At 47.9% G+C, this 27,046-nt stretch overlaps 1 protein-coding gene across 6 annotated transcripts in view; it reads right to left on the bottom strand.

Moving 5' to 3' along the window:
- The window catches only part of AK1 (adenylate kinase 1), a 57,771-nt gene extending 31,902 nt beyond the window's left edge, over positions 1-25,869 (bottom strand). Inside the window, exons 1-8 of one of the 6 annotated variants that reach the window (XM_083485915.1) lie at positions 25,431-25,869; positions 16,627-16,816; positions 15,560-15,721; positions 14,556-14,728; positions 13,273-13,386; positions 12,834-13,025; positions 10,043-10,133; positions 6,698-6,777 (exon numbers count right to left, since the gene is read on the bottom strand). In XM_083485915.1, the coding sequence (XP_083342041.1) occupies positions 6,698-6,777; positions 10,043-10,133; positions 12,834-13,025; positions 13,273-13,386; positions 14,556-14,728; positions 15,560-15,721; positions 16,627-16,816; positions 25,431-25,493 (1,065 nt within the window). In that variant the 5' untranslated portion in view covers positions 25,494-25,869. Of the gene's footprint in view, positions 1-3,362; positions 3,427-3,824; positions 3,969-6,697; positions 6,778-7,976; positions 8,029-10,042; positions 10,134-12,833; positions 13,026-13,272; positions 13,387-14,555; positions 14,729-15,559; positions 15,722-16,626; positions 16,817-25,430 lie in introns of those variants that run through there. The other 5 variants (XM_083485916.1, XM_083485917.1, XM_083485922.1 and 2 more) reach the window with 5 other exon arrangements.
- Between the last annotated feature and the right edge of the window lie 1,177 nt (positions 25,870-27,046).

The raw sequence follows: 27,046 nt of genomic DNA, 5'->3' as shown, positions 1-27,046 counted from the left end.
GCTACCCCTGCTGTGCACACTACTAGCAAACTTATTGTCCAAGTGTCAGCCCACCTGCTTGTTCATCTACCCAACAGTAGGGTAGTGTGGCATCAGATGATCAGAACCACAAGCACAGAACCTTCCCATCGGCTGGTTCTTTTTAACTGGGAAGGAACCTGAGGCCCTTTGCCTACACAGCTCTGTAACTGAGTTATGGGCCAACCGCATCTTGGTAAACCTTACAAGGTAGCTATGAATCATTATTCCCATAATTGCATGGAGACCATCTCCATGGTGAGGAACGGGAACTCTGCCTATCCTCAGAAGTGTGCTTGACTTTGTTATAAGCACCCACCGCTAACCCAATGGTAGATTCAGAATAATACTCTGATATTATATATTATATAATATAACATATGCTTGGTAATATCCACAAATTGGCTCGCAGGGGGTTAGATTTGTCAGATGCAATTGCCTTGCACAAGCTGATGTTCTTCAGATATTTTGGCCTACAACACCTTTACACAGAATTATAGTTGGAAGAGACCATGAGGTTCCCTGCATTGAGTACGTAAATCTTTTGCCCGAAGTGGGTCTTTGAACCCACAACCTTGGGAATAAGAGTCTCATGCTCTACCAACTGAGCTATCCCCAGCATCATACAACCATGCTGGCTGGAGTTGACAGTCAGACTCCAAAATGTATGTCACCTCAAAATTTCCATAAAAACTGAGACCTCTAATTGGCCCTTCCTAAACCCCCCCCCAAAAAACATAGGGGGCTTGCAAGTGCCTTAGAGTACTTTGCAGTGCCTTGATTCACATGCTTTCCAAATCCCCACAATGGCTACCATCAGGTGAGCTGGAAAGCTGTTATTTGGGACACATGCTCCAAGACACCTTGATGACTAGAGGAGTCTAACAACTGACACCTAATGTTCAAAGCTTACATCAGGGATGAGGAGCCTCAAGCATGGGGGGGGGGAGAGGCAAATTTAGCCTTCCAGGCCGCTGTATTTGGCCCTTAGGACTCCAGCCAAGCCATGCCCCCACCCCAGCGGCTACATTCCTCACAGGTCCTGCTCTGCACCTTCCCTGAGTGTTTTTGATTAGTTGCAATATGTCCTTGAACGCTGACGGTGCCTCTTGCCTGCCAGGGTGGCGATGCCCATCTTTGGATGTGCGTACAAACACCTGACTTTGGAGTGGGTGGAGCACAGCCTACAGTGCAAAGTTTAAGAGTCATACTGGTTGCTCCACCCACTTTGGCTTTGGTCCCGCCCACAAGGGGATGATGTCCTTAGGCTTCAAAAGAGCCAGATCATCTTAGACTGGCTCAGGGGTGCCAATGTTGAACAAAATATTTGGGGGGGGGGGAGCCCGGCCCTGTATAATCTATCACATGATGTGTTGTACGCATGCCATTTGAATGGCAATACCCATCGACTTTGGAGGGCCCCGGCCCCCTCAAATATTTTAGGGGGCGGGGACAAAGCCCTCTCGGCCCCTGGGAGTTGACTCCTATGGACTGGCTAGAATGGGCCAGCCCACCACTGAACAAAATGCTGTGGCAAGGAAGTTCTTCCTTGATTCATGCACTTAAATCAGCCCTGGGTGGATTTTGTGCAGCAGTCAGGAATTTTACACACACACAAACATACACACCCCTTCTCAGAAATGGGTTTCACCATTAGCTTCTCGCTTTTCCCCAAAAGGTTTTGGTTTGGTTGCAACAGCCTGTCATGCCAAGCCTTTGGCACCTTAATTTGAAATGGCTGAATCCAAAGTTGGTTCTCTTTGGAGGAGACCCACTGAAATTGATGGACATGACTATTCAGTGGAATTTAGTTGTATGAAAGACATATATATGTGTCTGTTTGTACACACACACACACACACTATTTTTAAAACAACAACCACTCTACAGGTGACAATAATAATAAAAATATTATAATAATTTATTATTTATACCCCGCCCATCTGGCTGGGTTTCTCCAGCCACTCTGGGCGGCTTCCAACAGAATATTAAAATACCATAGTATATTAAACATTAAAAGCTTCCCTTTTTCCACACACTCAGGAGGAAAGCATATTTCTAACATGATGCTACGACACATGAGCGCACCATCAGAAAACAATTCAGCACTTTTCTTCTTTCAAGCTATTATTTGTTTATCTTTAACCATAGCCAGCTGCCATATCCAAGGTCGAACTCTTTGTTCACCTAATCCTGGAAGCAGCATTGACCATGCACTCTGACTTGCAGCAGGTCTCCAAGGTCTGGGGTGGGCAGGGTTTTCCACCTGTTGCTCCTGGGTCCTTCCAGCTGCAGATGATGGGAACTGCAAAGCAGGTGCCCTACTACTCAGCTACATTATGGACACAGAGAGCTGCCCTACACCAGCTCTGGCTGTTTGTCTGCCCACCCCAGCACCCTCTATCCTGTGGACTGACACCAACTCCCAGCATGGTTGATGGTCCGGGATGATGAGTGATGTAGCCCAGAAGCATCTAGTTGCCACTAGTGTGCACTGCAGCTGGTAGGGCAGAAGATAAGGCCAACAAACAGTAAGTGGTACTACATCCAATAGCTGGAGGAGCCAACTAATTTTGGTTTTGTTCCCATTCTCCCTGCTGTGTTCTACAAGGAGCAGCTCTGAGAAGGAGAAAGCTGGTAGGCAGGGCTACCCCCTCAGCTGAATAATGACAAGGATGTAAGTAAGGAAGCAGGTGGCTGACAACAGACTGAGGTTGATGGAGAAGTACCTTGTTCAGCCTAATGGACCAGTCTCTGCCATCTTGGCATCCTCCAAGAGGCAGCTGTTTTGCAAGGACCTGAACCAGGGAGCCTTCTCCAATGTCCTTTCATGACAGGATATAAACTCTGGAGCTTCTGCGTGCAAAGCAACTGCTCTCCTGTTGGCTTATTGCAACCAGTCAAGCTTTCTTGTACAAACGCACACCTCAAGTGCATTTGCACATCCTGAGCAGCAAAACTCCACATACCCGTTTTAGGTACATAAACAGAAATTTCATGTTCACCTGCCGGTTCCCAGCTTGCAAAGCACCCCACTTTCTTCCCACCCACTCTTGCTGGCTCTTTTCAGTCTAGCATTTCAATAAGCTGCAAACATTGGCTGCAACTCCCCCCCCCCCGAAGTTTCTTAGCAACTAGCAAAGCGATTCAACATTTCCAGCCAGACTTCGGTAAAAAAAACAAAAACAGAACGTGCCTTTCACAGGGATCTCCCTGTGGCTGGAGGTGTGAGGCTGGCCATCGGGGGGGCGGGGAGCGCATACACACTGCGATTTCTCTTAATGGCATGACTTGTGGGGGGTGGGGTGGATATCCCAGCGATGCAAGATGGAAGGAACACTGACCTTGAGCGAATTAACAGGGGAGATTCCTAATGATCCCAGACGCACAACCCAAGCAAGACATGGGTGTGTGTATTACACACACCAGCGCCACCACAACAGCAACACGCACGACTGGCAAACCAGCCAGAGGGATCAAATTCTGAAAAGCGCACAGCACTGCATTGTTCCATTGTTACTTGTCTGCAAGCACATAGTCACTGAGCTGCAAAAGGGACTTAGCAGCCAGCCGAGGGTTGTACCCTACTACTGAATTCCTGACGACGACGACGACGAGAGAGACCATGAGCAACATAATGAAAATATCTGTCCTGCTTCCTCGTTCTGCCGGGTGGTACCCAATGAATGAAAACAATAAAAACAAGAATTGCAGCGTGCTCTCCCTGGCGGCATTAAGCGGTTGCGTGTGTGTGTCGGTGTGTCCTTTCCCCAGAAGCCCTGCCCCAACAAAAGATCCATACGTACCTCTCAGCGCTGGGGTGCAGGGGGACAAGAAAGGGGGGTCGAGGAAGACGAGGGCTCTTTCTCGCCAGAAGCCTGCCCCTGCATGGGATATCCAGCTATTTTTACCACTCTATATACACGGCTGCCAGGCGCGTGGCATGCTGGGAGCGGGGGGGGGGACACACTCTCGCTGCCTGACACGGTTGGCGACGGAGGACACCCGATGCCCGGAGACCTGAGCTGCATAGAAATGCTATGGGGATCATGGGGGGGGGGCATAGCTGTCAACCTTCCCCTTTTTTGCAGGAAATTCCCTTATTCCAGCGCCGTTTCCCGCTGCTATCCCGGATTGTTAGATATCCCATAGACTGTCCCCAGGACAGGTGAGGCTGCAGGTCCCTTATTTTCGAGGCTGCTGGTCCCTTATTTTCAAATCTGAAAGTTGACAGCTATGGGGGGGGGCACACAAAAAGAGTGGCAAGGAAACCGCAAGAAGGTGCAGGAGAGGGAGAAGCCAATAAGGAAGCGAAGCTCTCCCTGAGTTTTCTATGTCATCACAATGACAAGAAAGGTATTGGGGGGGGGAACCTTTATCAAATTAATGTGTTATTATATTTATCTGGGGTTTTGGGGTGAGTTTTTTTTCTTTAAAAAAGAATGCTGTCTGAGATCCTTTCCACTGGAGATGCTGGATCTTTATTTATACTTCGATTTGTTTGGTTTTATTGATAATCTTTATAACTATGTTATGGGTAAGGGAGCCTTTTTTGCTACCTGTCCCGACCTCCGTGGGCTGACTTTGACAGGTGAGTGGAACATCCCACCTGTCAGTTGCCTGATGCCATTATGATGTCAGGTAACGGACAGGTGGCTTTCCAACTGCCAAGTCATGTGCGTAAAACTTCATATAACTGGGTAAAAGAGTGTAGAAATGGGTTTATCTTAGTGAAAAGTAGCTTGCAAAAAAAGAGGATTATATTAGGATTAGGAGCATGAAAAATGTATGGTTTGCAAAACTGTGATCAGAAATCTTTATCTTAGGAGAAATTAGCACCAAAATGCTAATGAGGAAAGCTCTTTTTCAATCAAACAAACAGAAACTTATGTGGAGAACTGGAATTAAGATTGGGGAAAATGAGAAACCAGAGTTAACAGGTTCTCCCATCCAACCCAGAAGCCAAAATGGACAGATTTGCCCTTCCAAACTACATTATGCAGATGCAGGGGGTGGGGCTAAGAGGAGTGAGGGATAGTGGAAAGTAAAGGAATGTCAGTGAAGGAGTGAAGGGCACGTGGCCTGGCTGCTTCTGGGAAGACACTGTTGGTGGTGGAGGAAGAAGAGCCATATCTCAGTAGCAGGACACCTGCTTTGTATACAGAAGGGCCCTGGTTCAATCCCCAGCATCTCCTGTTTGGAGTGGGGGCTGGAAATCTCACACACCGGAGCTAGCAAAGAGAGCCACTGTTGATCAGCACACAATGTCCTGGGCTAGACATATCATGGGTCAGAGGTAGAGCCCCTGCGTTGCATGCAATATTTGTTGTTTTCCCCAGTTGTGAGCCCAGAGTAGCGAAGGTAGGAAGGGATGTAGGAAGATGGATCTGTCTCTGGGACCCTGGGAAGATGCCAGTCTGGGTAAAGGCTGTCTGAACAAATGAACTCCTCAAAGGCAGCTTCTTATACTACTAGTGCAGGGATGGCGAACCTATGGCCTTCCAGATATTGTTGGACTCCACCTCCTACTGGTCCCAGCCAGCATGACCAATGGTTAAGGGCAATGGGAGCTGCAGTCCAGGGGGCCACAAGTCTCCCAAAGCTGCCCCACAGTTTGTAAACTAGGACCCTCCAAATGAGGTTGAAATCAATTTCCATCAGCCCCATACACCTTTGCCAGGGGTCAGATGATGAAAGATGGAAACCATTATGAGGGGAAGGGCTGTAGCTCAGTGGGAGGAGTTTACTCTTTGCATGGTGAAGGTCAGGGGTTCAAATACTGACATTTCCAGGGGGGTAAAACTCAGAAAGCTGCTGCCATCAGAGCAGGTAGTATGAGGCTAAATGGACCAATGGGTGCAATGTAGGCAGCCATATGTGTTCATAGGAGCTGGGTCTTATGGAAGAGGAGAGCATATTAAATCGGGTCCCCACACAAAAAGGATCAGGGAAATGTTTCAAGAAGCAATAGGGCAAAGGCACCAATCACTAGGCAACACTTCACCAAGGTCCTCATCCTTGGCACCTCCCGGTGGGACTGGGAACGTCCCCCATCTGAAACCCTGGAAAACTGTGAACTAGATGGGCTAATGGGTTAACCCCTGCTCAAAATGGATGAATGGCTAACTTAGGCAAATTAAATGGGTCTACTCTGAGTAGGACTAACACTGGATACAACTCCCCTCCCTGCTCCACAGGGGCATTTGAAGGCCCATCTTGCCCTGAGGGGAGAAGCAGCAGTAACAGCTTTTTCTAAACAAGCATGTTGCCTTTCCCATTTTTTTGAAACTCATCCCCCACCTCCCAAAAAATAAGAGTAATCTTGTGTAAACCACTTTGTCAAGGTCCACCTGAAAAGTGGTATATAAATCCTGCAAAGCAAGCAAACCGAGCAAAATAAGATAAAAGCAGCCTCTGGTTGCATCCAGTGCTTTACTTTCTGCTTAATGGACAGGGGTTAACTGTCAGCCAGTAGTTGACCAATGCCAGTTTTTGACCTCCTGGGCCACTGACTCTGCTGTTTTCCCGTTGTGAAGTCCCGCTTCCCACCCCTTCCCGTTCCTGTTTTTGACCCAGAAAAGAGGAAGTGGGGCTCCAATCCAGCCTCAGCTCTGGAAGCAAGTTGGGAGGCTTTCTGCCAAGAGGCCAGACCTATGACATGCCACTGCTGCAACCTTACCTGCCCCCAGTTCTGTTCTTCCTTCGGAGAGTCTTGGCTGGGGCTAAACAGATTGTCCAACGACGCCAGCAGCGGAGACTCTGAATCAAGAGACAGAAAACAGGAAACAAAAGATGCCTGGAAGGTTCCATGTGGTGGCGGGTGGCAGGGGGAGTAACACAACACACCAGGGTGCTGACAGAATCCTCCCAGGTGGTAAAAGCAAGTCTCGGTCTCAGCTGTCATCGTTTTGGGATACTGGAAAGCAGAAAGCTACATGGGGCTTTGTAGAGCTAGTCCTTGAAATTTGTCCACCATTGTCTCCAGGCAACCTGAAGCTTCACATGAGAAGAGCCCTGTTGGATCAGGCCAACGGTTCTGTTGCTTTATCATCCTGATTCCAAATGGCCAACCCAGTTCCTCTGGGGAAGACCGCAAGCAGGGCACAGGAGCACAGCAGCGCCACCCCGTTGCCATTCCCAGCAATGGGCATCCAGAGTGGACACTGTGTATAGGACCAGGAAAATATCTAAACTCTGCAGCTGGAGTAAAATTAGGCAAACATTTATACTAGACGCCCTACTCACTGCAAAGCAACTCATTCTCAGCCTACAAGTGCATGGGCAGTAGCCAAGGGGGTGGGTGGTTGCCCCCCCCCAATCAATACAAATCAGTACAAATCTGAGGTTCTGCCCCCCCAAAAAAATACTGGCTATGCCCATGTGCAAGTGTGGTATCAGCCGAGGACCTGGGAGGTAAAAGGTAAAGGGACCCCTGACCATTAGGTCCAGTCGTGGCCGACTCTGGGGTTGCGGTGTTCATCTCACTTTAATGGCCGAGGTAGCCGGTGTACAGCTTCCGGGTCATGTGGCCAGCATGACTAAGCCACTTCTGGCGAACCAGAGCAGCGCATGGAAACGCCATTTACCTTTCCGCTGGAATGGTACCTATTTATCTACTTGCACTGTGTGCTTTCGAACTGCTAAGTGGGCAGGAGCAGGGACCGAGCAACGAGAGCTCACTGCCGACCTTCTGATCAGCAAGTCCTTCTGATCGGTTAAACCGACCTTCTGATCGGTTAAACCACAGAGCCACCCACATCCCAGGACCTGGGAGACCAGGGTTCAAATCCCTCACTTGGTCATGAAGCTCATTGGGTGAACTTGGGCCAGTCACTGCCTCTCAGCCTAATCTACCTCACCAGGTTATTGTTGGGATGAGATTATAAATTAGGGTCAATCTCCTCTCATCTCCCACCCTCCTGCAGGTTCTCTGATGATGTTGTCTCCCCCACCCACACCAGAACTCAGGGACAAACTGGAGGTGATGAGAGGCATCTCTCTGTTAATTTCATGGGCATAACTGCCCTGCCTATGTGCATGGGGGGGGGGGAGGCTGTTGAAGGCTACAGCTGAAGGCCACAGCTCTGCCCCTGCCCCTTCACGGCCTAGGACCCTCGTACCTATGGGACCGCCTCTCCTGGTATGTTCCACAGAGGACCTTAAGGTCCATAAATAGCAACACCCTAGTGGTCCCGGGCCCTAAGGAAGTTAGATTAGCTTCAACCAGAGCCAGGGCCTTTTCAACACTGGCCCCGGCCTGGTGGAACGCTCTGCCTTATGAGACCAGGGCCCTGCAGGATCTGATTTCTTTCCGCAGGACCTGTAAGACAGAGCTGTTCCGCCTGGCCTTTGGCTTGGAGCCAATTTGATTCCCTCCCTCCCTCTCTTTCTTTTTCCTTTTTCCTTTCTCCTCCTGTGATGAGGCTGCATTTTAATATTTTAATGTTTCAATATTTTAATGTTGTATTTTAATCTTGTTTTTAAGTTGTTTTCATTCAACTTGTTTTTATTATTACTTGTTAGCCGCCCTGAGCCCGGCCTTGGCTGGGGAGGGCGGGGTATAAATAATAATAATAATAATAATAATAATAATAATAATAATAATTACAGGTGGAGGCAGCAATGCTCCCAAACACCAACTGCTGGAAGCAGCAAGAGGGGAGACTTGCTCTTGTGGCCGGATCCTGTTTGCAGGCTTCCCATTGAGGCATCTGCTTGGCCACTGTGAGAAGAGGATGTTGGGCTAGATGGGTCACTGGCCTCATCCTGCGGGCTCATAAGGCGTAACTCTTTCTCCTATCACTTTTCTCTATTGCCCCTGGCACTTTTCACCTACCTTCCCTGTTTTATTCCTTTGCGTTCTGATACGGGAAGGGAGGTTTTTTCACCCTTTACTCTTCCAATATCAAAAATTAGGCCCATCTCTTCTTGCCTCCCCGTCACTCCCTATGCCTTCATCAATGAATGGAGCAGACACATGAGCAGCAAAGGTGCATTTTGGCTAATGGTCCCCTTTCACTTCAGTTTTGTTATTTCCTCTCCTGGCACTTGGGTTTGTGCACTTACTCTCCCATTGAAAATTCAGCTTTCCAGCAGAATCCGAGACCAGGGAGAAGAGTCGGTGAAAGAAGACTGGAAGAAATTCAAAGACTACTTACAGAAACATTGTAAAATTAATGAATGTTAGAAGGATGTTGGATAGAAACTAAGCGGTTTCCAGCTGTAATGTTTTAAGAGATATGAAAAAAAGAGGTTTCACAAATGGGTAAAAGTTTAATGGTAAGGATTTGCTGAACTAACAAATCGAACTGGAATACAAAGAAGGGAGGTATGAGGAGGTCCGAGGAAATAAGTGTATGGAAGTTATGTTATTGAAAATTAATGTGTGTTTTTAACTGTTTTTCATTTTGTATGTTTATTTTTCTTTTTTCTTGTTATATCTTAAAAACTTTTAATAAATATCTTTAAAAAAAGAAAAAGAAAATTCAGCTTTCCAAATTGTAGCCACAGGTTTACGATTGTTGCCTTCCTTGCCAGCAGAACATTTTGTAGAATTGTGGGCTCCTGCTGCCAGGACTGAGGCATAGACAGGTGGCGTCCAGGTCCAGATCCAAGCTGAGCAACCACCAGATTCACCAAGTCCCAAACTGGGAGTCTTTTCAATCCTCCCAGTCCTGGGCAACTAATGACCAGCCAGGGTGAGTGTGTGACTCCAGACTCTGAGTTATACCTCACTGTCTGGGATGAGGCTCCAAGCCACCATAATAATTGCTCCCCAGACACAACAGGTACACAGAGAGCCAAGGATTGCCAGTTCTAGTCCTGGCTCCTCTTCAAAGCACCTCTCCCACCTGGGAGTATCGGGGGGGGGGGGTGTGGAGAGCCCTGAATAGAAGGAAGCTCTGCCCCCTAAGGCAACCATGCAATCACAGGCTTGACTCGAACTTTTTTTTTTTGCAGAGTGCTGTTCTCCTTACCTTTCAGACCCCCACCCTGATGCAAACAGGTGCCCCCCTGCTCTCACCTGGAAACTCCATCCTTTTCAGGTGCAGCCGCTGCTGAACATAGGAGCCAATGTCTTCAAAAATCTCCTCCTCCTCTCTGTCTGCAGCAAACTGGAAAGAGAAAGCAGGGGGTGGGAGGTGCTGTTAAATCTTTCTCAGGCTGGTTACAAAGGAGGAGCGCAGGGCCTGCTGTGTTCATTTTGAGAGGCCCCCATCAGGATGAAGCGAGGTGTGCCTTAAGGGATCAGGCCAAAGGTACCATATTTTTCCATGTATAAGACTAGGTTTTTTTTCCTTTAAAATAATGTCAAAAATTAGGGAGCGTTTTATGCACATCCCCTCCTTTTCCTAAATCTGAGTCCCCCAAAACAGGGGGCGTCTTATACATGGGGGTGTCTTATAGATGGAAAAATACGGTATGTCTAGGCCAGCTGCTTCTGACAGGTCATAGATGTGTGATGCCACCCTTGATCGCAGAGGCTGCCCACCAATGGAGTTGGACTACATCTCCCATCATCCCTGTCTATTGGCCATGGTGGCAGGGTGGATGGGAGTCCAATAACATCTAGAGGGCTGCAGATTTGCCTATCCGTGATCTAAGAAGATACCTTCCCTGCTGTCTCAAGGAAATGCCTCTTCCAAGCACAGACATTCATCCATTTCTTGCACACAGTAGGAATTGCCGCTTCTTAGATCTGTAGCCTGTTTCTGCTTCTCTCCTCACTCTGCCCCCCATCCTACTCTCTTTCTCTGTGGGTGTTCACAGGTTACCCTAGAGAGTTTAATAATCTATATCCCTATGTAAACAATAGCTAAACTGTACAAATCATAACGTGTGAAAAAGTCTCCTCTCAGTTTCTCATTTTTCCAACCTTAAGTTCAGTTCTCCCTGTTTTCACATCAGTTTGCAATGGTTTTGAAAAACAAGGCCCCATGAAAATTTATCAGCTTTTTAGCGCAGCCTTTTAGACATCAGCCTTTGCCTTGCATTGGTAATGGACTGGATGAGAGTCAACAGACTGACACACAATTCAGATAAGACTTGAGGCACTGTTAATGGGTGGTTCCCTAGACCGGATGGTTGGGAGGTCACCTGCTCTTGATGGGGTTACACTGCCTCTGAAGGAATGGGTACTCCCAGATCCTTTGCTGTCAGGTGGCCTCAGGGTGCAGAGTGCCTCTCATCAGCTTTGGCTGGTGGCCCAGCTATGCCCCCATCTGGACAGGAATAGCCTAACTACTGTCATCTTTGCTCTGGTAACCTCTAGGCTAGATGACTGCAATGTGTTGTATGTAGGGCTGCATATGAAGATGGTTCAGAAACTTCAGCAGCCAAGTTGTCGACCAGGACAAGATGTTTTGGGCATATAATGCCAATCCTGGCCTGACTGCACTCACTGCCAGCGACGTAGCATGGGTTATCAGCACCCGGGGCAAGGCAAGTAATTTGCGCCCCCTAACCCGGGGCAAGGCAATTAATTTGCGCCCCCTAACCCGGGGCAAGGCAAGTACAGTAATTTACTCTCCCAAGCAGCAGCAGCAGCGAGGCTTGCCTTGCCCTGCCCTGCCTGAGGGCGCCCTGAGGAGACTCCGCTCTCCTTTTTGACCAGGCAAGGTGGAAAAGTCTCTTCCCGCCCCCTCGCCAGACTCCCTGCTCGGCTCGGCTCACTACCCAGGCGGCCAGTGGAGAGAGAGCCGCAATTACCATAAAGTTCCTCTCCCTCCGCTTCGCCAAGCTGTCAAAGCCCGGCAGCAGCGGCAACGGCAGCAGCAGGCGCAGCCAGACCCCCGCCAGCCAGCCCGCCCGCCCGGCTTCCTCTCCTTTTTTTGCCCGCGGCAGAAGGCTTCGCTCTCCCCCTTCCGCGACCTCCTCGCCAAGCCGAGCGAGCGCGGGCTCCCTAACCCGTGGATTTTAGTAGGGGCAGAGAGCTGCTAGTGCGAGCGCGCCCCCCGCCCATGTTGCGCCCGGTGCGGCCGGGCCCCCTGGCACCCCCCACGCTACGCCACTGCTCACTGCCACTTAGTTTCCAGGCCCAATTCAAAGTGCTGGTTTTGACCTATAAAGCATTAAATGGCTCAGGGTCACAATTACCTCAAGGACCACCTCTCTCCATAGGAACCTACCCAGACCCTGAGATCATCTCCTGAGACCCTTCTTTGTGTGCCTCCTCCATGAGAGGTCCAGAGGGTGGCAACATGAGAATGGGCCTTTTCTGCAGTCTGTGGAATGCTCTGCTCAGCAAAGTTTGGCTAGCACCTTCATTACATATCTTTATGTGCCAGGTAAGAATGTTTCTCTATAACCAGGCATTTGACCAATTCCATGGCCTCTAAAATGTGTTTTGGGGGGAATGAATGTTTTGGGCTTGTTTTTATTTTATTATGTATTTTGTGTTCTTGTTTTGTATTTTTATGTTGTGACCTTTGGATGAAGGATAGTATACAAATGTAATGAATATTTTTTTGGGTATGCTATTTTCTCTAATAAAACATTTCTGCAAATAAATTTCCTCTTGTATAGTGGATTTTGTACATTATTTTCATCAATATATGCATTTTATGCATGCTTTATACTAGTATATGTATTTTTGTATGCATTACTTGGCTGGAGGAAGTGCATTGAAAAATTCAGAAAAGTGCAAATTTTGAAGGATGTCTGTGCTGCAGTTTGTGTGAGTGTGAGTTGCTTCAGCTCGCCTTCAAATGCCAACTGAAATTAATTCCTGCTCTGTCTCCAGTCCTGATGAAAGCCAATTCTCTTTCCCAACGCCTTAGAGCATCCCCACCAACTCAGTTCAGGAAGGTCCTTACCCGGACAATGGTTCCCTTTTCTTGGTAATACTTCACTATCAGTGGCACATTCTGCTTGAATGTCTCCAGCCTGCGCCCAATGGCATGGGGGTTGTCGTCCAGGCGTCCCTGCTCCTGGGCACGCTTCTCTAGCCTCTGCCGGAGCTTCTGGCTGGGGCAGGCCAGGAAGACGACAAGATCTGGGGAGCCGATCTGCCAGAGAAGGGAGACAAGTGTCAGGCTTTAAACATGGCGGCCATCCTCTCACCCTCTTTGCTGCCCAGGGTATGTCTGGAGCACTACAAATTGCCACTGGTTTCATCCTTGTTCCCAGTGTTTCCCTTCTCTTCGTTTTCTTCTCTATGTTCCTCCACTCTGGTCCATCTAGCTCAGTATCGTTTGCAATGACTGGCAGTGGCTTTCCCAGAGTTTCTTTCACTCTGCCTGGTTTGTCTCCTACCTGCTCCTCAAACGTTAACACCTGGCCAATGTCTCGGGGAAAGCCATCCACCACAAAGCCTTTCGCATCTGGCTGCTTTATAAATTGTTGCTTCAGCTCCTCAATTGTTGTTTCCTGAAAGGCAAAGAGAGGCATCACTGGGAAGGCTGAGGCTCTCAGCTCCTTGCTTGTGGGCTAAGCAAGATGAACAGGAAAATAACAAAAAGAGAGCACCTTTTTAAAACAGTGGAGTTGCCAAGTTTCTGTAAGCCCTGGCTGGGAAAAGATGAATCTCGGTGACTCCCAGTGTTCCAGTCAATTACACACTGAGCATCACAGGCTAAAGTTTTTAATCTGAGCCAGAAAAGAATGCAAATCTGTCTTCTCACCTCCAAAGCCCTTCCTTCTCCCTCATCCACTCATTTCCTTTCCTGCTGCTGCTCCTCATTTCCTTTCCTGCTGCTGCTCCAGCAATTGCAATGGGAGGGAGATAAATTCTACCCCCAAAAAATCCTCTTTCTCACAAGAGGTGGTAAAGGGGAAAGACACTGTATTCCCTTCCACCCTTCCAAGCAAGTTTAATTATTATTATCTTTAGAGACAGTCAAGCCTACTTGTGCCAGCTTGTGACTGCAGGTGCCTGGGACCATGCATCGCCACTGGGGGCATGCCCTACATCATCACACCCCCGGTGTGCCAACGTCACTCATGCACATAGCATATGGGTATGGCGATGTAGCGCACACACGCCAGGGGCGTGATGATGTAGTGTGCCCAAGCCCCGCAGCATGCACACGTGGCCACGCCACACTTTGTGGAAGCCACGGCACCCAGGGCCCTGGGACTTGGTGCCTATGGCCAAACCTATGCCAAAAATGGACTTAGACATTTTGGTCCACCATCTTGGTTCAAAATGGTGGCTGGCATCTAAACATCGAGGAAGACTGCTGCCCCCCAGCTCAGGAATCCCCGTGCCAAGTTGGTGATTGATATCTCAAGAACAGATGGACAACCAGATGGACAAAGCACTTTCCAAAACTTATAGAAGATCCATCCTAATTTGCTTGTGGAAAGCTTACACTGAGTCTAGACTATGTCTGGTCTTGACTTCAGTGTTAGTTCTGATTTGTGATTTGTGGGGCAATTATACAGTGATGAGCATTCATCCTGATCTGCTTGCGGTGAGTTTGTATGTCTTCCTGTTAGTCAGCTGCTTATCCTATACATTTCAGTGACTTGAATCCACCTCTGAAAGTCTTGAAACAACATTGGTTGCTAAAATTCTGAAAGCCAATCATTCTTACCGGTGGGGCCAGCTCCCCATTGGCGATGATCTTGGCGATCAGCTCCCACTTCCTGTCGCTGTTGGCATGATGAATCATCTGCTTGCGCAGGATCTCACCAACAGAGATGCAGGTGAATCCAAAATGGGAGGCCATCCTATTGCTCTGAGTTCCCTTCCCACTCCCAGGGCCCCCTGCAATCCAAAAAGACAGCTGAACAATGCATGTAGAGCAAGGAGTAGAAAACCACAAAGTACACAACCAAATGGAACCATATCCACATGAGATCTAAAAATAAATATACAGAAAGTAAAATCAGTGGGAGATAACCAGAGCATGCACCACTCTGGCAAGACAGTCCGCGGGCAGGTAGGGTCTCAGCCTACGTACCAGATGGAGCTGATAAACAACTGCCCTGGACACAGAATTGACCTGTGCCTCCATCAACAGCTGCAAGTCCAAAATGACTCCCAGGCTGCTCACCTGGTCCTTCAGGGGCACAGTTACCCCATTCAGGACCAGGGAGTCCTCCACACCAGTCTGCCCCCTGTCCCCCAAGAACAGTATTTCTGTCTCGTCAGGATTTAACCTCAATCCGTTAGACACCCTTCGTCCTCCAACTGCCTCCAGACACTCACACAGGACCTTCACTGCCCTCACTGGTTCCGATTTAAAAGAGAGGTAGAGCTGGGCATCATCTGCATATTGATGACTGTTCCCACCATACACGCACACATATATACACACTCCTCTCCTTGTACCCTGTGGTGGTACAGTCCATTAGGGACACAGGTGGCACTGTGGTCTAAACCACTGAGCCTCTTGGGCTTGCCAATCAGAAGGTCGGCAGTTCAAATCTACTTGACAGTGGTGAACTCCCATTGCTCTGTCCCACTTTCTGCCAATGTAGCAGTTCAAAAAACACCAGTGCAAGTAGATAAAAGAATTTACCCAAGTCTCCAAGCAAGCATTTGCCCCTCTTCCCACCGAAGAACCATTCCTCCTCATCCCAGTTAACTTCTCACCTATTACAAATATGATCTTAGGACGAGGTTGACCAGGGACAAATACATCATATTCTTGGATCAGGCCACTGAATTCTGTCATATCTGAGTCACTCTCAATGGAGAACTGGCTTTCAATGGGTGGTAGGTGCTGGTACTGGTTGTATGGTGCCAAGCCTAGTCCTGCAAGGATAAAAATAAATCAGAATGTCATTGCAAATTACAGGGGTTGCCAACATGGAATCCATGGGTTCGATGGTGTCCTTGAGATGCCTTCCCCAGGTGCCCATGGAGCCTCTGAATTCTACCCCCAGCCACTGTTGAAGTTGGATGAAGTTGCAAGAGATGCTCTTTTCCACTTCCTCCAACTTTATACGAAAAGGGCCACAACTCAGTGGTAGAACACACGCTTTGCATACAAAGTCCCAGGTTCACTCCCCACTGGCATTTCCAGGTAGGGTTGAGAAAGATCTCCTCTGAGATCCTGGAGAGCCACTGCCCATCACTGCATACTAAATGGACCATTGGTCCAACTCTGTATAAGGCAGCTTCCTGTGTTCCTGTTTAAGGCTCAGATACTGTATTTTTTGCTCTATAAGACTCAACTTTTTCCCTCCTAAAAAGTAAGGGGAAATGTGTGTGCGTTTTATGGAGCGAATGCAGGCTGCGCAGCTATCCCAGAAGCCGGAACAGCAAGAGGGATTGCTGCTTTCACTGCGCAGCGATCCCTCTTGCTGTTCTGGCTTCTGAGATTCAGAATATTTTTTTCTTGTTTTCCTCCTCCAAAAACTAGGTGCGTCTTGTGGTCTGGTGCGTCTTATAGAGCAAAAAATACGGTAAGTCCTATTGGATCAGACTTTTAGCTAGATGCTTTAGAGAAGCAAAGAGAGATTGAGAGAGAGAAAGCACGCTTGCACTTCCTTCCTTCCCCTTCAGTTGGAGGATCCAGGGAAAGGGGAGAGAAACACCAATTCAAGGTGGCACCCACAGCACTCATCAAAAATTCAAATGTGCCCACAGATTTAAAAAGGTTGGTGACTTCTGACCTAAGCTCTTAAGCATGCCATTCAATGAGGGGGCATCCAAACCTGTGCAGAAGAAGGTTTTCTTGCCTTGCCCACTGCTGCCATCGCTGTGCATGGCCCGTCGTTCCTGAGTGATGAATGTATCCCATTGCACCATCTTGGGTCCACCCAGCTCCCGGACTTTCTGCAAGCAGTGCTCCAGATAACTGACCGGGTCTTCTGGTCGGTAGTACATGAGGCCCGTTAACATGCTCTGTGGAGAAGCAGAAGTGGGGGAGGAAAGCACAGGTTAAAATTATCCGTATTTCAGAAGGTGTGAGGGAGTACATGGCCAAGTCTCAATGCTCTTCCCAGATCTATGTTTTGACCTCACCAGCTCCAAGTCATAGCAGAAAGTTATGGCATAGGGGCTAGTAGCACTAGCTGCCCAGTCACTCCCACATCACATTCACCTGGCTCAAGCAGATGAAGCAAACGAGAAAGTCACAATTACAACTCACTCTGTTTAGAACGCACAAAACCCCTGGTCTAAAACAGCAGCACTGGTTGCTAATTCATTTCCAGGCCCAGTTCAAGGTGCTCACATAAGTTTAAAGCTCTAAATGACTTAGTCCCCACAACCTAAACTTCCTCCCAGGAAGTCGACTTACCCACCCATTTGTCATTAGGGTCTAGGGCAGGTCACATTATAAAAAGACAATATTCCTCTTGTCCTAGGTAAAGTGGTGTGTCTTAAGTATTATTCTTATTCTTATTCTTATTCTTATTCTTATTCTTATTCTTATTCTTATTCTTATTCTTATTCTTATTCTTATTCTTATTCTTATTCTTATTCTATACCCTGCTCATCTGACTGGGTTGCCACTCTGGACAGCTTCCAGCATGCATAAAGACATGGTAAAATGTTAAACCTTAAAAAGCATCTGATGAAAGATAACAATGAAGATACCAGGTGCACCTCTTTGGGGAGGGGATTCCACAGGGGTCAGCAAACTTTTTCAGCAGGGGGCTGGTCCACTGTCCCTCAGACATTATGGGGGCCCAGACTATATATTGGGAAAAAACTAAACAAATTCCTATGCCCCACAAATAACCCAGAGGTGCATTTTAAATAAAAGCACACATTCTACTCATGTAAAAACACGCTGATTCCTGGACTGTCCCCGGGCCAGATTTAGAAGGCGATTGGACCGCATCCGGCCCCTGGGCCTTAGTCTGCCAACACATGATATAAAAACATAATAAAATAAAAACATAATAAAACTACCTGATACAGGGCTGCCTTCAGATGTCTTCTAAAAGTTGTGTAGTTTTTTATCTCCTTGACATCTGATGGGAGGGTGTTCTACAGAGAGGGTGCCACTACTGAGAAGGCCCTCTGTCTGGTTCCCTGTAACTTTGCTTCTCACAGTGAAGAAACCACCAGAGGACCCTCTGAGGAGGACCTCAGTGTCCAGGCTGAGCGATGGGGGTGGAGGCGCTCCTTCAGGTATATTGGGCCGAGGCCGTTTAGGGCTTTAAAGGTCAGCACCAACACTGTGGTACCAAATGTAATCTTGTTACATTCATCAGTTTCTGGTTGGGCTAACCTTTATGTAGCAGTCAGAAATCAAACATTAACAGTAATAACACTCAGAAGCTGGGTGTGTGGGTGAGGAAGCAAGAGCATTACATTCTCCCTGGATGTTTTGCAACATATTTGAGTTCCAAAAGAGACGCCCCACTGTAAAACTGCTGAAATTGGGTTGGGAATCATTTGCAAATGTGACACCAACAGATTTTGGCTCAATAGAAACGGGAAACTCGGGGGGGGGGGCAAAAACAGGAGAATAGATTATTTTCAAGTCTGTTATCTCTAGGAGCAACTTGTTGTTGTTTAGTCATTTAGTCGTGTCCGACTCTTCGTGACCCCATGGACCAGAGCACGCCAGGCACTCCTGTCTTCCATTGCCTCCCGCAGTTTGGTCAAACACATGCTGGTAGCTTCAAGAACACGGTCCAACCATCTTGTCCTCTGTCGTCCCCTTCTCCTTGCGCCCTCCATCTTTCCCAACATCAGGGTCTTTTCCAGGGAGTCTTCTCTTCTCATGAGATGGCCAAAGTATTGGAGCCTCAGCTTCACGATCTGTCCTTCCAGTGAGCACTCAGGGCTGATTTCCTGAAGAATGGATACGTTTGATCTTCTTGCAGTCTATGGGGCTCTCAAGAGTCTCCTCCAGAACCATAATTCAAAAGCATCAATTCTTCAGCGATCAGCCTTCTTTATGATCCAGCTCTCACTTCCATACATCACTACTGGGAAAACCATGGCTTTAACTATGCGGACCTTTGTTGGCAAGGTGATGTCTCTGCTTTTTAAGACGCTGTCTAGGTTTGCCATTGCCTTTCTCCCAAGGAGCAGGCGTCTTTTAATTTCGTGACTGCTGTCACCAGGAGCAACTAATTTTCTACAGAAAACTGTCAGCTTGTTTGGATATTCATGAGCACCAGGAACAGAGACTTCTCTGAGCCCAGATGTGGCCCTCCAGAGGTCTCTGCGTGGCTCTCAGAACTCTCCCCAGGCCACCCTTCTCATTGGCGCTCTCCTCAAGTGCTTTTGTCCGGCTGGAAATTGTCCATGAATTGTGGTAATGCCTCTAGGCTTTTCTGGGTGGAGAGAGGTGTGTGCAGAACCTCTGAGCTGGTAGCTCAGTTGGCACAACCTGAGACGCACAATCTCAGGGTTGTGGGTTTGAGCCCCACGCTGGGCAAAAGATTCCTGCGTTACAAGGGGTTGGACTAGATGACCCTCATGGTCCCTTCCAACTCTACAATTGTATGATTCTAACTTTAGTGTAGCTGGAATGGAGGCTCTGCCATAAGGGTCACCTCCATTGCTCCTCCCACTTGTGCCTCTGACCCCACCGTGAGCTCAGAATGGTGTCCATCAGGGCATCTTAACCTGGTACCCTCCAGATGCTACAGGCTTCCAGCTCCCACCATTCCTGACCTCTGGCCATAGTAGCTGGGGCTGACAGGAGCTGGAGTCCAACCACACTCAGAGAGCGCCATGCTGACGTTCCCTTCCACGCAACCTTCCAAAGGCCACATGCCAGTAGGGGGCAAAAGTGGGAAGGACAATGTTTTCTGATGCTCTTTAATTAGATGTCTTCTGCATTGCATTGCAACAACGGATAAAGCCCTAAACGGCCTCGGTCCAGTATATCTGAAGGAGCGTCTCCACCCACACCATTCAGCCTGGACACTGAGGGCCTTCTGGCAGTTCCCTCACTGTGAGAAGTGAGGTTGCAGAGAACCAGGCAGAGGGCCTTCTCGGTAGTGGCACCCGCCCTGTGGAACGCCCTCCCATCAGATGTCAAAGAGAACAACAGCTACCAGACTTTTAGACGACATCTGAAGGCAGCCCTGTTTAGGGAAGACTTTAATGTTTGATGCATTACTGTATTTTAATATTTTGTTGAAAGCTGCCCAGAGTGGCTGGGGAAGCCCAGCCGGATGGGCGGGGTATTAATAATAATAATAATAATAATAATAATAATAATAATAATAATAATAATTATAATTATAATTATAATTATAATTATAATTATAATTATAATTATAATTATAATTATAATTACTATTATTACTATTAGTTGTGGAGGTTGTGATTCTTTGAAATGAACTGTAGTGAGTTGCAACTGGTCATTCAAAAAAAAAATTTTTTTTAAAAAAAATCAAGGCTGTAGATTTATGATTCCAAAACATGTGTGCAGGTAGGAATAGTGGACAATTGCATATACATTTGTAAACAAACTGACCCAATGCGCATGTTCCAAATGAACAGGGCAATCCAACACACCTGTAGTGTCCCCCCTTCCAGCTGTGCCAGCTAAGCAGGCCTCCCACTAGCTGCTACTGATGGGGCGAGGCCACAGTGAGTGCAGAGTTCCCCTTCTGCATGCCAAACAGGCAGGATTCTCACCAGCAGTGGCCAGTGGAAGCCCCCAAGGGGATCCATCGGATCCTGAGTTGGCCCCACCTGATCAAGACCCGGTCCCTGTGCTTCCCCACTTCTGCCACAGCCACCATGTGTCTGCAGATGTGGCAGCAGCCCTGCCACTCCATAAAGTCATACAAATCCGTAGATGGAGTTCGGGTTGCAGCCTAATTCACAGATTGAAGAGTATACTTATCCTTTGGATTTTCCACTTCTCCAGATTTTGCAATACTGATTTCAGCTCCAAAAAAAGGGGGGGAGGTACCAAGATACCCCCCCTTTTTTAAGGATAAAGTACATTTAGAAATGCATGGGCTGGAATATAAATAAATAAATAACTGGCACAGTCTAGGTCCATGCATGTTGTGTTTTTTCTCTGCTGTGGCTGTCTTGATAACCCTATACTGTATCAGCGCTGGATTTAGGGAGATGTGGGTGGTTCTCCTGCACAGGGTGTGAAGCTGAGGGGGCACAAAATGATGGTGATACTACTATTAGTAATAATAATAATAATAATAATAATAATAATAATAATAATAATAATACCTCTATTTATATGGGTGCCTACCAAGGATGTCCAGTAAAAAAGCAACAGTACCAAAAGAAATTATTGGGGGGGGGAGGAAATTTTTTTTTGGGGGGGTGCCAAATTTTGTCCTTGCTCAGGGCGCTGTATTACCAAAGATTCTACTATATCTGATGTTTATCATCTTGAACCAACTTGAAATTAAAACTATGCCTTACGGTAAAATATTTTTTGTTATTATTATTTTATTGCATTTATGTCCCATGTTTTCTCCAATAGGCTCAAGGTGGTATACATGGTGCTCCCCCTCCTCATTTAAACCCTACAGCAACCCTTTGAGGTAGGTTAGGTTGAAAGGCAGTGACTTGCCCATGATTGTACCCATTGAGCTTCATGGCCAAGTGGGGCTTCAAACCCTGGTCTCTCCCAGGTCCTAGTGTGACACCCTTAACCACTGCCCCACATTAAATGCATTTAACATGCATTTAAATACATTTTGCAACCCATAATTAATGACGGAAGTTGCATTTAAGTACATGTTCCAAGCCATATTGAAATATGAATGTATGTAGCTTATTTAAATGACACAAATTAATTGATGTGGGCCCACACTGGAAGAATGGCAGACGCAACTGATAGACTACATGGAACTGGCTGAAATGACCGGCAGAATCCGAGACCTGGGAGAAGAGACGGTGGAAGAGGACTGGAAAAAATTTAAAGACTATTTACAAAAACACTATAAATTGTACGAATGTTAGGAGAATGCACGTTTGAAAGTAACAGGGCAGCAGTAATCTGGCTCTATGATATATGAAAATAGGTGTGACATATTGGAATGAAGAAGTTTGAAATAATATTATGTTTAAATTAAGCAGTTCAGCTTATGATAAAATTATTTAAAATTTGGGACATAATACTGAGAAAAGTCAAGAATTGAAATAAGGTAATAAATTGCTGTCTATAACTATCTGATTGAGAACGCAGAGAAGGGAGATGCGAGGAAGTCTTAAGATCATGAAGATATGACTGTTTAACAACTGTATTTTATACCTATCTTTCTTTTACTCTTTGTTTATTTTTCTTAATCTTATCCTGACTTTTCTGTGGTGACGGTATTCTATATGTTTGGTGACTTGTTTGTTGTTTAAAGAAAATTGCAATAAATATCTTATAAAAAAAAATTAAAAAAAATTGATGTGGAAACAAGAATGGAGCCAAAAACTTATGGTTCCTTTTGCTGTTTTACCCCTGCAGGGGTGGGTGGGAATGTGGGCCTCTACAGAAAAAAGCTTCCTCACCCCTGCCTCAGAATAAAATAGTCCTGTCCCTCACTTTGTATGCCCTGGTAAGAGGTGTGTCTGGGACAGCGGAATCCAGGGCTTAGCCATGGAGACAGTTACTGTGTTGGGATGCTACAATGCTGTAAACACACCTTGAATTACTACAGAACAATGGAAAGGGGGATACATAATCATATCATCCATTATAACAGGGGCATGGGGGGAGGGACCTGAGGTCCAGGGGCCAAAGTCTTTTTGTTTGACCCTTGAGATATTCCCCATGCCTCTCCCCAGCTGTACTCATGACTGCTCCCTCTTTAGGTGTTGTTGAATGCTTGCCTGGATGTATGGCAGAGCAGAGTGCTGTGAGCAGGGGCGTAGCTAGCTGCTCTAGCACCCAGAGTGGCAGGGGTGGGGCGATCTGCCCATGGCGGGGGGGCAAGGGGGTGATCTGTGCACAGGGGCATGGTGGTGATCTGCCCGGGGGGGGGGGGGGCGCAGCGGCAATCTGTTTAGGGGGCATGGTGGCAATCCATTTGGGGGGCTGCCACGGCGATCCGCACATGGGGACGTGGCGGGGATCCGCCCACAGAGTCTGCCTGGCAGATGCAAGCCTCACGCTGCCGTTTTGGGCACCATGGGGGCCCGAGCCTCTGTGTCACTCCCAGGAGAGATGTGTGGCTCGGGCGTGCTGCATGTCAGGCCTTGCGGTAAGTGCCCCCCAATGGTGTGACACCCGGGGTGGGCCACACACCCCACACCCCTTCCTATGCCCCCCTGGCTGTGAGAGGCTGTGAAAAGTAGCCTAGCAGACTAAGGTAATATTTACATTCCTTGCTCTGCCAGCTCTTGTCTCTGGCCCTGCCACCACTGGCCTGTGCCCTCTACCCATCAGAAGAAGACAACAAGGTCCTCAGATTTTAAAAAAAGTTCCCCGTTGTTGTTGTTGCTGTTGTTGTCATCCGTCTGTCTTGAGAGACAATGGAGTGTGTCTCCAAGTGAAGTCAAGCCACTGTGTTGGCAGTGCTAAAGTGGCCTCGCTGGGCAGTGTGCCTGGACTTAGGCTGCCCAGTTGGCAAGACCTCCCTCTTGGCTTCACTAAGGTGGTTCAAAGGAAAGCAGAGCAATATGTTGGCACCAATCCTGCATTATAAAATCTGTTGCCCCAGGGTGTGAATTGGCTTGCGGCTTCACAAGGGGATTTGACACATTTGAAGAATGGGGTTTGTCAGTGGCTGCTAGCCACAGTAACCAAGACTGCAGTCCTATACCTGAGAGTAAGCCCCTTTGAAGTCAATAGGACTTTAGACAAAGGTTTTCCCCTGCCCTACCTGGAGATGCCGGGGGTTGAACTTTGGACCTCCTGCATGCAAAGCTAATGTCTTCCCTATTAAATGCTATGGGAATTTTTTTTATGGGGCACCAGCACTTGTGCAAGTCAACACATACAGTGGTACCTCGGGTTAAGTACTTAATTCGTTCTGGAGGTCCATTCTTAACCTGAAACTATTCTTAACCTGAAGCACCACTTTAGCTAACGGGGCCTCCTGCTGCTGCCGCGCCGCCGGAGCACAATTTCTGTTCTCATCCTGTAGCAAAGTTCTTAACCCGAGGTACTATTTCTGAGTTAGCGGAGTCTGTAACCTGAAGCGTATGTAACCTGAAGCGTATGTAACCTGAAGCGTATGTAATCCAAGGTACCACTGTATAAGAAAAGCATTCTGTAAGTTCCTCAGCTGTGTTTACACCCCTGGGAATTGTGTTTTGAATTGGAGCCTCACATTTCCTCTTTAATTACTGGCTCCGCAGGGACCTCCAATGATTGACTGTGACCAGGAGCCAAATGCAAAACCAGCCATATGGAGAAAGTTCCTCCCAACTTCGCTCTGGACGTTGATTTGTGTCTTGTTTATTAAAAACAGCTCCCTGGGTCTCACAATAATGGCAGCTTAACAGCTTGATCACACAGGCTCCCTTTCAAGAGGGCAATAATTGAGTCAATTCATTTAGCAATCAATACAGGTTAATGCCAGCTAGTTGCTAAGCTGTCGAGGCATCAAGCAGGCACATTTCTTCTCCATGCAAAGGTGGTCAAGAAACAAACACCTGAGGGCATAGGGGGCGGGGCATTATCCCTCACTCTCCTCTGCCAAAGGGAATTTTCCATGCTGCTCAATGATTTCTCAGAGGTGACTCATACTAGGTTCTCTTGACCCAGAAGCCTTCTGTTGTAACCTCAAATGCATGGTGGAGCGTTAGCACTTGGCACATGCTTAGATACTTGCTTGTTCTTCATATTAATACTTGGGACACATCACTCCTGGGTCTTTTTATTTATTACATTTATATCCCCCACCCCCTCCCAGGACCTCAGGGTGGTTTACGTGGTTACCAACCTCCCCATTTTATTGTCACAACAACCTCCCTGTGGGGCATAGCTGTCAACGTTTCCCTTTCTCTAAGGGAAATCCCCTTATTCCGAATAGGATTCCTCGCAAGAAAAGGGGAAAGTTGACAGCTATTCTGTGGGGTAGGTAAGTTAGGCTGAGAGGCTGTGTCTGGCAAAAGGTCACTCGGGAAGTTTCATGGCTGGCCAAGCAAAGATTTGAACTCTGCTTTCCCAGATATGAGCCCATTACAAAACAGGGGGGAAGGCTAACATGAGGCATAGTTGCTCTGGACATACTTACGGGGCATCTTCCCACGCAATTTTTAACTCACCAGCGCGGACTTAATTTGGGGGCTATCATTTGTCAGGGTGTGGAAACAAGCCTTTCTGAACACCTCCCTCAGTTGAGCCCCCCGACAGGTCTGCCTTTTGTGGCCAGACTCCAGGGGACCCAGCCCTGGTGTTCAAATCAGCGGAGAACCGGGAGAGCTGCCCGCCCGCCTCCCTCCTGCCCCGACCACGAGGCAAAGGGGCGTTTTGTGCGTGCTCAGAGGAGGAGGTGGCGGACGCGCTCTTCTTCAGCTGCGACCGCACACATGGCAAACAGGTGGCACGGCTACCCCGGGAACGCTACCCCGAAAGGAGACCAGCAAAGAAGGAGCGCACAGGCGATCCCAGTGGCTGGCTCACCTCAAAAAGCTGCGGGATCTCCCGGTGGGAGACGTAGTCGCGGGCGTCGGCTGTTTCGCTCATGGCGATGGCAGTGTCTCTGAGCTGGGCAGGCGCCGGCGACAAGCAACAGCCAACCTGTTCGTGGGTCCGTCAGTCCGTCCAGCCAGCCAGCCGCTGCCTCCCGCCTTCTTCCTCCTCCAACCGGGTCTACTTGCTGCGGCGATGGGCGGCCGCTCCTCCGCCCGGGGACTGGAGGCAGGAGGCTGCGCAGCGCGCGCGCCGTCGAGCAGATGGCGCTGGAACAGCGCCTGGTCCTTGGTGGAATCCCCCGAGGGTGGGAGGGCAGACAGAGCGGGACGCGCCGGGGGGTGGGGGAGGCAAACTATTGCAGCGTCTAGGGAAGCCAGAGGCTAGGTGGGTGTGTTGCTGGTGCTGCTAAGAGAAGGCAAGGATGCGTGCATAGGCGTTTGGTTGCATCTGGATAGGCTGTGAGCTGGCCTGCTCTCGATGGCGTTACACTCCGTCTGAAGGAGCAGGTATGTCGCTTAGCGGTGGTACTCATGGACGTAGCCATAGCAAACTGAGGTTCTGCCCCCCCCCACAACAAAAGGCCTGCCCCCTCCAAAAAAAATCCTGGCTGTGCCCATGGTACTCCTGGCTCTCAGGTGGCCTCAGCAACGTGGCCTGCTTTCCATCAGCTTCTGCAGGTGGCGCAGGTGCACCCTTACCTGGACAGGGATAGTCTACGTTCATCTATGCTCTGGTAACTCCTAAATTAGATTACTGCAATGCTTTATGTAAGACTGCCTCTGAAGATGGTTCGGAAACTTCAGCTGGAGCAGAACTCAGTGGCCGCTCGCCAGGGCAGAATGGCTCGAGCATATAACCCCGATGCCGGCCCAATTGTACTGACTGCTAATTGGTTCCCAGGCCCAACTCAAAGTGCTGGTATTGACCTATAAAGCCTTAAATGGCTCAGGACCACAATACCTCCAGCACTGCCGCTCTCTATATGAACCAACTTGCAGCAGCGGCGTGTACGCCCTGCTGCTGGGAACGAGGAGCCAGGTGCCTGGTCGCACTCCCTCTCAAAAATGTGCCAGGGGTAGTGCCCCCCCCCACTACACCCCTGCCTACCTGGACCCTAAGATCATTCTCTGAAGCAGGGCCGTCTTTTTATTATTATTATTAAAATATTTATTGAGATTTTACACTAAACATAGGTTTTAAAAATTAAAAATAAACCAACAATTACACATGCAAAATACAAAAAAACCCAGGTAGTTGAAAAAATAAAAAAGGGAAAAAATATTTTAGAAAAGAAATAATCCATTTTTCAATGTTTTTATGTTCATTTGCTTATTTCCTTGACCTCCTCACACCTCCCCTTTTTGTATTCCCGTTTACAAAGTCCTTTCAGCAAATCCTTACCCTCTTTCATTTATCTTTACTCTGTATACTTAACCTATTATAACTATATATTTTCATCCATATAACTATCTATATTTACATATTCTTATTAGCCTTAATACCAAAACCACTTATTTTCAGTCCAACATCATTTTAACATTCATTAATTTTACAGTATTTCTGCAAATAGTCTTTAAATTTCTTCCAGTCTTCTTCCACCGTTT

This window comes from Podarcis liolepis (genome assembly GCF_965112155.1).
Source record: "Podarcis liolepis genome assembly, chromosome: Z".
Classification (NCBI taxonomy): domain Eukaryota; kingdom Metazoa; phylum Chordata; class Lepidosauria; order Squamata; family Lacertidae; genus Podarcis; species Podarcis liolepis.
Note: the sequence above shows the minus strand (reverse complement) of the source record. Positions and strands in the feature narration are given on the sequence as shown.